General features: G+C 41.2%; 1 protein-coding gene across 1 annotated transcript; it reads left to right on the top strand.

Annotated features, from left to right (window-relative positions):
• The first annotated feature begins 267 nt into the window (after positions 1–267).
• SRD5A1 (steroid 5 alpha-reductase 1) lies at positions 268–10,988 on the top strand. The gene is made up of 5 exons (XM_063163078.1): positions 268–593; positions 2,614–2,780; positions 5,126–5,227; positions 7,372–7,522; positions 9,680–10,988. The coding sequence occupies exons 1-5, from the start codon at positions 268–270 to the stop codon at positions 9,744–9,746; spliced, it is 813 nt and encodes a 270-aa protein (XP_063019148.1). The 3' UTR covers positions 9,747–10,988.
• The last annotated feature ends 2,117 nt before the right edge of the window (positions 10,989–13,105 follow it).

Genomic DNA, 13,105 nt, shown 5'->3' with positions numbered 1-13,105 from the left:
AGCCGCGCCACCGGCCCCGCCGTCAGGAAGAGCGGCCGCTCCCGCCCCGCTCCGCTCCCGGCTCCCGCGCGGCGGCCGCGTGCTCCCGGCGCGCACGCGCGAGCCCGCCCGCCTGCTCCCGGCGCCGCTTCCCGGCGGAACTTCCCGAGCGCCCGGCCCGGCCCGGCGCGGCCCCACCCACAACGGGCGGGCGGGGGCGGGGCGGCGCGGCGGGCACGCCCCCGGCGGCCACTGGCGGTGCCAGATGAACCGAGGCGGCGGAGCGCGATGGGCTCTGCCGGCGATGGCGGCGTGTGCGCGCTGTGGCGCCGGGCCGAGGGCCCCGAGGAGCGGCGGCTGCTGGAGCTCTTCTCCTACGGGCTGATGGCGCTGGGCGCCGTCTCCTCCCTGCTGCTCCGCTTCATCCCCATGCCCTACGGCCGGTACTCCTCGCGGCGCTTCGGCTGGCTGCTGCCCGCCCGCGCCGCCTGGGTGCTGCAGGAGCTGCCCTCGCTCCTCGTCCCGCTCGGGCTCGCCGCCTGCGGCGGGGCGGTCGCGGCCGCCCGGCCCAACCGCGTCCTGCTGGGCTGCTTCCTCCTGCACTACGCGCACAGGTGCGGCGGCGGGCGGGCGGCGCTGCCCGCGGGCACCGGCGGGGCTGGGGCGGATGGCGGGGGCTCCCTGCGTGCTTGGGGTAGGAGAAGGAGTCGGTCTTCATAGAGGTACCTGGCTGCTGCTTCCTGACTGAAGGGGTTGAGGTTCTGTTAATTAGCGTTTGTTATTTAATGTAGTAGTTACTGATGTCTCTTCTGCTTCGCTGCACTGCAATGTGCCCTGTGTTGTTACGGCAGCCTGGCGAATTGCCGTGGCCATGCGGTGCCGGCTGCTTTGTGCGCGCTGCGATGCTCCGGCGATGCTCTTGGCGCTCCCTAAGCGCCCCGCTCCATCCCTGTGCTGCTCCTGCTGCTGTGCCTCCCGCTTCAGCAGCGAATTGAGCAGGCTGTCTTAAGGTCACTGTGTTACAACCAGGAAAGTTCAGCACCTTGTTCTGATATAATCTTGATGTTGCTAAACAATAGCTATTTTCTAATTATATTGTTCAACATTGTCTTTCAACATAGCGTTCGTTGCAGGAGTTGGACTGGATGAGCCTTGTATGTTTCCTCCAGCTCAGTGTATTCAATGATTCATTAAAATACTGGCAAAGCTGGGGCTGAGTGCCCTATGTTGCCAGGTAGTCAAGAGTATTCAGGCATTTTGTAAAAATACTGGGAGAAGGCAGCTTAGTTGGAGCCCAGGTGCAATCGTGCTGTTCCCTTCAAGTTATGGACAGTAGCTATTTGTCGTACTCCACGAGTAAATTTGCCGCCAAGACAGGAGGGTTAGGTTTGTCAGATTTATTTTAAACCCCTTGTGTGGCTGATATGTTATTTTCTGGTACTTATTGAGAGAAGCTCTTGCTTTTGACCACGTGTGTTCCACAGCCTTGTTGTGGTGAGGTATATGACATATGGTTGGCCTGGAGGCTGCCTTTGAAAACCTGCAATTGTGTCTTTGCTCCCCCTTTTTCTATTCTTAAGTGTAAAGACGTTAGTTTTTACATGGGATCTCAACTCATTCTTGGTGTCTGGGAATAACCAGGAATGTGAGGCAATGATTTGTACAAAAAGGTGAGCTGTGCTGCTATTTCTTTTTTTCCACTTGCTTGTTGCTATTGCCAAACCCAAGGGACTCTTGTGAAGGTAAGTGTAGACTGGAAGAGACCTCTGTTATCTAGTTCTGTTTCTTGTGGCATTGCATGCTTTAAATAATCCTGTAGTGAATTTATTACTCTTTCTTGAAAGCTGTTAAGGTTGGACTTCCTTTGGAAAGGTTATTTTGAAGCAGTTGTCCTTGGGTAGGTGGAAAACACATGAAGAATGCTCAGGCTTCAGTGATCCTGCTTCTGTATCATTATAGATCATAATTAAATCAATAGACAATTGGGAGTTGGCTAGTAGCACAAGAAAGAGCACAAGAGTATTCACCTGCTCTTCTTGTTTGGAGCTAGTTTGTTTACTTGCATAATCCCCCAGGAAAAGCAATCAAGATTCCTTTCCCAAATGGGATGGCAATTGAGGGTTTGTCACATCTTTAGAGGTGTCATAGAGTAGACCAAGACTGTCAAGGTGAAGCAATTAATGTTTTGGCTTACAGGATGGGGAGGAAACTGAGGTCAATTAGGTTAATTTAAAGGGGATTGACTTTCCCCCTGGAAATACTGGGGGAATTTAGTGGAGGGGTCTTGTTTCCTAGCTCATCTCAGAAAGCTTGATGATACAACTGAGGGTTTAGGGACAAAAAAGGACTGTACTTAATATCAGTTGTCTTTATTTCTCTCATCAAAGTAATTGCTTTGGATGCAAAGTTCAAAATTTCTGCCGTACAGTAGAGAGGACTGGTTTTGTCATTCCAACTAGGCAAAAAAAAAAAAAAAGAATGTTTTAGATATTAAAGCAAGTGCAGCTATCCTTTCAGACACCAAGGGCTGGTGCTGAGAGTTTGTAAAGTAATGTAGTGTGGACAATGTTTGGACTTCAAAACTATCATTTTTGTGGTTAATACAATAAATTTTCTTTTATTTGTTCGCTATAGGGCACTCATCTTTCCCCTTCTGATCCGAGAAGGAAAACCAACGCCGTTTTTCACTTTTGTGTTAGCGCTTCTGTTCTGTGCTTTCAACGGGTACTTGCAGGGCCGAAGCTTAACCACCTATGCAACTTACCCTCCAGGCTGGCTGGGCGGCTCATGCTTCATTACAGGTGAGTTAAATCATGCCATGAGAACATCAGGTGTCATTTGCCTCTGTCTTCATAGCTCTTAATTTTTTATTGTGATTTTATGGTATCTTCAATGCCATTTTAGAAGTCTTCTCATAATTTTCTCATTGGTGTAGCTGGAGGCCTTTTAACCATTTTTAGCCTTTGAACTGACACTACTTTCTGCAGTGCTAGATGATCTGATTGTCGTCTTTACTCTCTAACAACTAAGTAAATCCAAGTCAGGTTTTTTTTTTTTTTCATGTGGAAGCTTGAAGCCCTACATGGAACCAGCAGCATGCAGGTTTAGAAAAAGCAAAGCTTTTCTGTCTAACATGTAGATTAAACTAAAGTAACAAAATCAAAAAAAAATCTAGCAAGGGTAGCTTCTAACTACTGTTCATAATGCCATGGCAAGTGCTGCAAGTCCTTGGTGTCAGGATATCTACACTGGATACACACACAGGCACCAATCCAGCTGCCCTTGTAATTGGGGGGTGGCTTTGTCAAATGACAAAACTGGCCACACAAGGAAGGGGTGGAGGGGTTGATCATTCACTCCCAGTTGGGAAGTGAGGTTACATTTATACTTGAAGGATATGATTAAAAGACTAAGGTATTTAGTGACAAAGTAATTTATTTATTCAATTTTTTTGTTTCCTAGACATCTACTTTTGCTGCTGTCAAAATGATAGTACTATTTCCTAATGAAATCTTTATAGGAAGATCATTTGCATCTGAAGATAAACCACAATGTTTTGCCTCATCAGTCAAAGGCAGACTAGTGGGCTGTGTAACCTCTCACTGTGGAACCCTTTTATATATTTTGTCTGTTTTGTGGACCACAATAACTTATATGTACAGCAGTAATTGATTTGGAGCAGGAATATGGTTTTGATGTGATTTCCTCATGGTTTCTCTGGACTGTGTGTTGGTTTAGTTCAGAGCAGTGAACTTGTGTGTTTTCAGAGAAACAGGAATGTTCTGCTTCAAAGGCAGAACCATGAGCTTGCAAACCAAGAACGTCATAGTCTTTCAGCATGAACCTTACACCTGAATGCCAATTAAGAGCTTGTGAATTTACCAAGAGAGTTGGTGAAACTCTGAAGTGGTGGCTGCTATAAACAGGACACCAACACCTCTTGTGTCCTTTCCTAATCTGTCTGCACTTTTAGTTGGGAACTCCTTTCTTCCTTTGCTTGCTTTAGTTTTTTCAAACCCTTTGCAGTATGCCATGTCTCTTCTTACTCCTTTAAGTCCCTATTCAACTACTTCCTTTGAATGTTCATGGCTAACTCTTTTGTGCATCAAAACACACTTCTTTAGTAGCAGTTCTGCAAAGCAGAACAGCACCTGTAACTTAAAAGGTGCAGGTTACAGAACATCAGCTCCTCAACTGTTACATGAAGCTTTTTATCTGGCCACCAGGCAACTAAGCACGCGTGTCACCTCTGCTCTTGTTGCACATCAAACCTGAGGAGCGTGTATGTGTTGTCCATATCTGGGTATGATCTTGTAGACAAGGGATGTGGTTACCAGTGTCTCTCCTAATATTCATAGGTATCTGGATGCTCCAGATGATTGTGTCTTGTTAGGAAGACTAATCACAGAATCTGAGATGAGGCACTGGTTAACCTCAAAACACAGACCTTATCCATTCCTTATCAGCTGGGAATGCTGCCTTCAAGGGAAGATAACATAGGTAACATGTTGCCAAGGGATAAAAATAATGGATTCCAATCCTAAATTCCTTTTGATTTATCCCACCCTCATAGCAACATAAGGATGCAGAGTATGACAACAATCTCAGTTTCTGTGAAAGGCTGTAATAAATGGCTAAACTGCTTTGCTGAATGATTAAATGGCCCGTTAATTCCTTCACAGTTGTATTCCTTTTATTGCACAGAAATCTATTGGGGAAATTCTGATGTACTATCAGTAACATAGTCAAAGGAGAGTGGGGCTAAGATGTGTCCCTCTGGGAAGATTAAAAATGGCTGTTTCCTTCAGTGTGTAAAATCTTAGCATATTTTTCTATGTCAAAGTTAGGGAAACGTATACATCTGCATATATATGCACGTACATACATTTATATAAGTCTAGCAACATAAGAATAAACTTCATTTTTAAAGTGCTATTTCCTGTCTAGGGAGCTGTTGATACTGTGAGCTCTGCTGATTGAAGAGCACAGTGTGGGGCTGAGACCGTGCAGGATGTCACCAGAGCTGTTTATGCTGCTTACATTATTACTGCTTTGAGACAATATTCCTAATGTGCTATTGGACTGTAGTTTGTTTTCTGAACAAACACAGTGCACTAAATATAGTATTTTCAATATTTCTCTTCAGGTTTTTTAGGATGGTTGATTGGCATGGCCATCAATATTCATTCTGATCATATTCTCAGAAATCTGAGAAAACCAGGGGAAACTGGTTACAAGATACCAAGAGGTAAGTAAAATGGTACAGAAATTAATACAACATAAAGAAGTATCTCTCATATAAGAAGAGGTGGAGAGAGCTTAGACTTTTCAGACTGGAGAAGAGAAAGCTCAGGGAGATCTTACCAAAGTTTATATATTATGAAGAAAAGAGAACCAGGCTCTCCTTAGTGGTGCCTATTGACAGGACCAGAGGCAGTGGACACAAAATTCAAGCACATAAAATTATATCTGAATTTTTTTTTTTTTTTTTTTTTTTTTTTGGCTGGGAGGATGGTCAAACACACAGGTGTGGAGCAGGTTGCTCAGAGAGGTTGAAGGGAGACTCGAAACCACACTGGGCATAGTCCTGGACAACCTGTTCTGGCTGATGTTGCTTCAACAGTGCTGGTTGAACAAGATTATCTCAAGAGATCCCTTCCAATCTAAAATGATTCTGTGTGAGAATAGTCTTCTAAAGCTTGGTGTATTTTAGAGGAGATAGTAATTTATGATATAAGAGGCAACTGGAAATAGCATTTTGTTTTCTACCACAGGAAGTGATTTTATAGTTTGGGAAACATTTTTTTCCCCCTGAAGGTAAATATTAGAAGGAATCTGTTTCATTATATCACTTGGCTTGTGCAAATCTTTGGGTTTCTTGACCAACATTGGCTATATTTTTAAAAATAGGTAAAAATGTAACAGCATTGCCCGACTTTTTAGAGAATCAGCAGGTGAGTGGAGGAGAATGACCTAAATTATTCACTCAGTGTGGGGGCAGCAGGGGAATGAAGAAAGTTCTCAGCATGTGACCCATCTCATGTCCAATATAAGAGGGAGGTACCTGAAGTCATTGGAGAACAGCAACAATTTTGAAAAGGGAGACACAGGGAAAGGAGGACAGAAATCCAAATGAATTTGGCATTGTAAATTCTGGCCTTCGGGGGAAAATGGAGAATATGAAAGGCTTTCTTATGGAGCCTATATTGAAGTGTTAAGGTTTATTATCACTTTTGGAAACAGGCACTCTTCTGGGTACATTACACTCACTGAGAGCAGAAAGATAATACCTCTGAATTCTGTTATCTCACTACATTTTTTTTCCATAGTTGTTGCTTTTTCTTGGTTGTTAATTTTTTTTAATAAAACTGTAAGAACTAAGATATATACGATAGACGGTTATTTTTCACCAAAAGGTGAAAATAATTATAATTTTAATAGATGTAAATGGAAGTACTCATGTGAAAAATTAATATGAACATACTATACTGTGTTCAGTGTACAAAAAGAATCTGAAGGAAATACGGTATTTGCTGTAAGATCAGGAGTAGCTGGTCTTTTTGATGTTGCTTATCCAGTTTAAGTGCTAGAATTTCACTTTTCTTTTGTCACAAAGGTAGTATAATTAGAGAGCAAGGTCAAAACATGTTCTTTATTACATTTGCCAAATACTTGTTTGTTTAGTCCCACTGGTAAAGCACATACTGAGATGTTATCCATTTGTACAACAACTTTAGAATTAGGGTGAAATTCTTGATTTATAAAATTCCCAGCGGCTGAGTACCAATTGTTTATGCACAATTGTCTATACAATTGATTTAACACAGACTGCCAAATTTTCAGAGTGTAGAGGCTGAAACAGCAGATCTGATGAGGAATGGGAACAAAAGTGCAATAACTGCAAGTTAGAGAACAAATTGGGAACTTTACTTCATAGTAATAGTGTTGTTCATAATTAATAGCATTGTTAATTATTAACTTATATTCTAAAGTACTTAAAGAAATTAAATTGTAGGCTAAGTAACCCTATGAGTATTTTCTGGGGCTCAAGGGGAGCATGTTTTCTATTTCTACGTATTTTAAAAAAGTTTTAGGGTGTGATCAAAGAACATGTCATTAAGTAATTATTCACAAAGGCATGTACTTGCTTCTGATGCTAGTAAATCTGCTTTTCTTTCTTTATTTAAAGAGGAAAAGTAGAGCTACAAAAGGGTCTTAGAATGAGGTCTGAAGTGTTCCTTCATGGTGCAGCTTGAACTGAAAAATACTGTCTCCACTGCCTTTAAAAATCAAATAGAGACATTGGTGATATAGCTCCTACTTGGTGTACAGAAAAGGTAACATTGAACATCCTGACTAAGGTATTTTGAACTAACTCTGTCCTGCTTCCAGGAGGAATGTTTGAGTATGTCAGCGGAGCCAACTTTTTTGGAGAGATCCTGGAATGGTTTGGGTTTGCCCTTGCCTGCTGCACCATTGAAAGCTTTGCATTTGCCTTGTGCACTCTCTTCATCCTGAGTTCAAGGGCAAGACAACACCACAAGTAAGTGTTCCTGCCTTGTCAGTTCTGTTGTCTGTATGCCACACTGCATTTCCATTTCACAAATTATGCCTCATCCTACAGGGATGTTGCAGAGCAAGTCTTGTGAAAGAGAATGTTGCTGTAGGGTAGAATATGATAAAGAATACTCTGAGAAAACTAAGTACTGCAAAATTCCAGCAGAATAGTATAGAACATAAACACAGTACAACAAGGTGGTCAAAATAATGTTTAAATGAAGATAGTTCATCCTGGATCTGTAAAAATTATAGGCAAGTTTAGCAATATTGTCTTAATTAATCAAATACTATCCCTTCTCAAACTTGTTTCTCTAATATATAAATTTTTTAAAATCACCCAAGCTGTCTTTAACAGGCACACTTCATAGTCATGTCTGTATCATATTGTCTATAATCAATTGTATGGACATTATGAAAACAGTTCTGATAGATGACATTTAATGAACTTTCTGCTCTAAACATTCTGACTGTTCATGTACTGTATTTATAGTGTGGCTTTCCCGCTAACAAGAAGGACCATAGTTTGGGGAGACTTGTTTCCTGAAAGGATTCTCGTTAAGGAATAGCATGCTTAAAAGAATTTGAACATGTTAATTTTATTTTGGATATTTTCAGCTTCCTGCTTTGGTTCTCATGTTGAAACTTAGTGGCATAAGAGGAAATAAACATGAATTTAAGGAGAAAATGGGTTGATAAAAAATACTGACCATCTGTGAGGGCAGCCATGTCTATGTCTAATGGAGTACTAAAAACCTCCAAAAAGAGGTTTTCCTGTTCCTTGTTTGTAGGATGTTTGGGTCTGTCATACCCTCCCAGTGAACAAGTTTCTTCCACTATCCAACCTGAGCCTTCCAAACCTGTTGCCTTTGACCGTCTCTTCCTGTTTTATCACCTGCTATTAGTGAGCAGAGTTGCAGAGTATCTTGAATTGGGAGGAGCATTTGAAGGTAGTCCAGTCAACTGGTGTGTGGCAAACCACAAGACTCTGCCCAGTTGCCCAGGGCTCATCCAATTGACTTCTGAGTGTCTCCTCCTTGCCACATGAAGCAAGGACAGGTTCTCCTGCCTCTCCCTGTGTATTACCTTCTTCAGGCTCAAATTCAATGGTTGTTTCCACCAGTCTTAAGCCTTGATGGCACTCTTTCAGAACATCAAGAAAAGCTAAATGTTGTTAAAGGGAGTTTTTTACACTAAAGGAAAAATGCATGATAATGGAACAGGGGTACAGGAAAAATTACCCAACCAACTAAAAATAGCAAATCCATGTAAATGAAGAAACATGTTAGTGTAGTTTGTTTATTTTAAAAACTTAGAATAAATGACTGAAATGGGTAAATAGGGTAATAATTGTATTCCCTAGATTCAGGTTGCGCCTATCATGCATTGCATGTTTTGTTCTGTTTATTCCAGCTTTGATCTTGCAGTTGGTTAGCTATTGATATTATGAATATCTGCTCTTTCAAGGAGCCCAGGTGAACTTAGTTCTTTTATTTCAGAGAAGCTGAATAAATATTCAAAAATAGGAGTAAACATGCTTGTTATGAAAGGTGAAAACACAAATAATACCTGATAGTGCTCTGCAATTTTTAAAATTGTCTGTATTTGAAAATAGTGATGGTCTTTGAGGGGTGTTAGCAATAAGGCAAGTGCAATGTTCATCATGTTCAGTTTGGTTACCCAGATTCTAACTGCAGCCAAAGATGCTTCTATGCAGAATGGGATTCTCCTTCCAGTGTGTGAAGTATCCCTTGCTTCCACATGAAGTCATTATGCAATGACAGATTTTTGATTTTATTTTTTCTCCCTCTAATTTTAAAATATGTAAATACTCAGTATGTGTAACACCATACATTTTGAAAGAATGGATTTTTCCTTCCCTGACATATCTCACCACATCTGTTGGTTTGATTTACCATTGCTGGCAGATGTAACTTGGTTTTGTTATATTTGGTGATTAGATATCATTAGGATGAGTGCAGTAAATGCCATTTTTCTATCCAGAGTAGGTTATAAAGGTTTTTTTTTTTTTTTTGTAGAAAAAAACATGTATGGATTAAATTAAACACATTGTACAAATCTTTCTTTTCCTCAGCAGTGTTTTGAAGACTCAATAGTCATCAGATTTTTCTTTGTTTTTCAGATGGTACCTTGAGAAATTTGAAGACTATCCAAAGGACAGAAAAATTGTCATCCCATTTTTGTACTGAGCTGTGCTTTTAACACTTTGAGATGGATGCTTTTAGAAACAGCCAGCATTTTACAGATGCTGGCAGGTTAGCAACACACTCGGATCATCACTGTGGCAAAGCCTTTCCATCAGTGCTGCTATTACTTACTGCTTTTTCCTCTTAATGGTAACCCAGAAATCTGATGGACGGGGTGAATAGGAACAGAAATGGTTTTCCAGCAGTGAAGCACCTTCATAAATACATTAGGCAATGAGTCTGAATTGGCATCATGGGAAGTACTGTGCATGACTTCTGATGCTTCTTTTTCTGCCTGTGAGGGCTTCTGCCTTTTCCACTCAATGTAGCCAAGCTGTCCTGAGGATTGTGCTGTGAGCTCAGCCATCCTCACTGCGGTCTGGATGGTGTGTTCTGCCTACATACACAAATAGGCTTGGTTTTATTTTTTTTCCTTACCTTACTAATCCTTTAAATTCCCCCTACCTGCATTTCCAGAAGAGCTGGTGATGTAGACCAAAGAATTAGATGAATACAGTTGCTTTTAGATGAGAGGCAGTGTTTTAGTGTTTTTCCTTCTCTTTGCACCCTTACAAATATAGGGGCACTGCACAGACAATATCTCATAATATTTACATAAAAGTTGGACTGCTAATAGATAATTATTGTCATCTACCTCTTAAAATTGATAGCTATCTCAATATGCAATATGTGTCTTCTCACTCTAAACTGGTTTTGGAAGTCTACTTAGGGTACTTAGGCCAATCTAGCATTGTTAACAATTGTGTAATGTTTTCTAACTTAATTTATAAAAAAACCTTGATATTTAAAAAAAATTTTCTTACTATGCTGTTTTAAAAAAATCAAGTGTCTTCCTTCTTCTGTTGCTAACATTCTAGATTATTTTATATTCTAAAATTCTGGAGCCCTGTTTCTGTTCTCATCCCCCAACCTTTTACTCACAAAGGACTCCAGATGGTTTCAAGAACATGATGGGAATCCAAGCATACAGATTTTCAAGTTTTGTGTCTTTTGCATGATTGTAATAATAGTCTTTTTTTTTGGCAAAAACAAACCCAAAACAACTCAAGGGAAAACTAAAAGAAAAAAAAAAGGCAATCCGACAAAGCCCCGGAGTGAAAGTGAACAACCAAATTCTAATAATTAAAAAAATTTAAAAAACAAGCAAATGAACACTAACTAAAAAATCTTTCCACAAAACTCTGCTGCTAATATAATTTGAAAATAAATGGAATTTGAACTTTTGCCAAGTGTCATCTGCTCTGTTTGCACTTTTGTGTTGGGTTATGTTCTTCAAAATAAATTAGTAACATAATTTTGCCAGATGCTAAGTTCTCCAGTAGGGTATTGCAGTGAGATTTGTTTTGATGAGCAGCAAAAATGCTCACTGGAGAGAGAGGATGGTGAAGAGTTTGATTTACTCCTCAACGCTAAAGTGGAGTATTTGACAATGAAAGTTCAATAGTTGACTTAAAGCATATTCTAAAGATAGTTTTAGAATCTTAGGATATCTCTAAATCTTGTCATCTCTGCAGCATTTTTTAAGATCTTGTCTAAATCATCCACCTATCAAAATCTCTTTTAGTGGAAAAAAATATAGGATTCAAAAACTGCTATCTACCTTATGTAGTTTATGGTGAATTAATATCTTTTTTGGGTTTGTGTGGCCAGATTTTGGTGATGGGTGCTACAGGGGTGACTTCTGTAAGAAGCTGCTAGAAGCTTCCCCCCTGTCTGGCAGAGTCAATGCCAGCTTATCCCAGGGCCAGCCTGCTCCTGACCAAGGCTGAGCCCATCATGAAGGACAGTAATGTCTTTTTAATAACATATTTAAGAAAGAAAAAATATGTTCTTGGGCAGAGTGCCATCTGTGCAGATACCAAGTGGAGGAGTGGGAGGAGGCACTTCAGGTGTTGGGGCTGAGATTCCCCTGCTGGAGCTGTGCCCCTGCAGGCCATGGAGCACCATGGGGATGCAGAGACCCACCTGCAGCCTGTGCAGGATCCTCATGCCGGAGCAGGTGCCTGCCTGAGATGAGGCTGAGAAGCCATGGGAAGCCTGTGCTGCAGCAGGGTTGGGACAGGGATGTTTGGAGAGAGGAGCCCATTCTAGGGCAGGTTTCATGGTGGGACTTGTGACCCTGTGGAGAACTCATACTGGAGCAGCTGTGCCTGAACCGCTGCACCTTGTGGAAGAGCAATCCACATTGGAGCAGTTCATGGAGAGCTGTTGCCCACGGGATGGACTCAGATGGGAGAAGTTCATAGAGAACAATCTCCCATGGGAGGGACCCTGTGTTGGAGCAGGGGAAGGCCTCCTCTCCTTGAAGAGCAGGAGAAACCACAGGTGCTGAACTGATCATAGCCCCCATTCCCCGTCTCTCTGAGCCTCCCTGGAAGAGGAGGTAGAGCTTGGGAAGAAAAGGGGAGGGAAGGTGTTTTTAAGATGCGTTTTACTTTTCATTATCCTGCTCTGTTTTTGTTAATAATAAATTCAGTTAATATCCCAAATTTGAGTCTCTTTTGTCTGTGGCAGTATTTGATGCTTGATCTCTCTGGTAGTTTTGTCACCCCATGAAGCTTAGGCTTTGGTTTCTTCTCCCTGTCCATTTGTGGAGAGGAGTGACAGAGTGGCTTTGGTGGACACCTGGAATTTGGCCAGGGTCAACCCACCAAAATATCTTACATCTTCAGGGATATTTGTTTAAAAATCACTGGTCAATCTACCAGTAAAATATCACCTTTCTGCAGCACTTTAGACTCTAATCTAACACTATTTTTTTTTTGCCTTTTTTGAAAAGGCAAATGTTCTTTTAATACTAAACAGTGAAAGAAAGGTCAATGTTTATTACATCTCTATATTCAAGAGCTGTAGCTCTCTAGTCAGTAGTCTTCTATCATAGTTTCCAGAAAATTTGAACAGATGTCTTGATTTTGCTCTGCTACTATGCTAATAAATATTTATCTTGCCTAAAAGTTCAGTTGGTTTGCCCACGTTATGTTAATTTATGGTTTGCCTACAGTGGGATAGGATCTCAAGTGTGATAGTCTGATAGCTTATCCCTGTTCTCTCTCTCATTACAGAAAAGGAAAAGCTGAGGTCTGTGGGCTGTGAATGTCAGCATGTTTAGAAATGTTAGTTGATTGGATTAATAAGAAAAATCCCAAACCCAAGCCAGACGGTTTTGTTCTTTGTGTGATTATATTTTACATTCTCATTATACTTCTAAAGCCTTCCCCAAGTAAAGTACAGATTTAATTTGAGGCAGTTCTTAGAGGGCAGGTCTTATGAGGAGCAGCTGAAAGAGCTGGGACTGTTTAGCCTGGAGAAAAGGGGGCTCAGGGGGAATTTTGCTACTCTCT

The sequence above is a fragment of the Melospiza melodia genome, chromosome 1, assembly GCF_035770615.1.
Source record: "Melospiza melodia melodia isolate bMelMel2 chromosome 1, bMelMel2.pri, whole genome shotgun sequence".
NCBI lineage: Eukaryota > Metazoa > Chordata > Aves > Passeriformes > Passerellidae > Melospiza > Melospiza melodia.
Note: the sequence above shows the minus strand (reverse complement) of the source record. Positions and strands in the feature narration are given on the sequence as shown.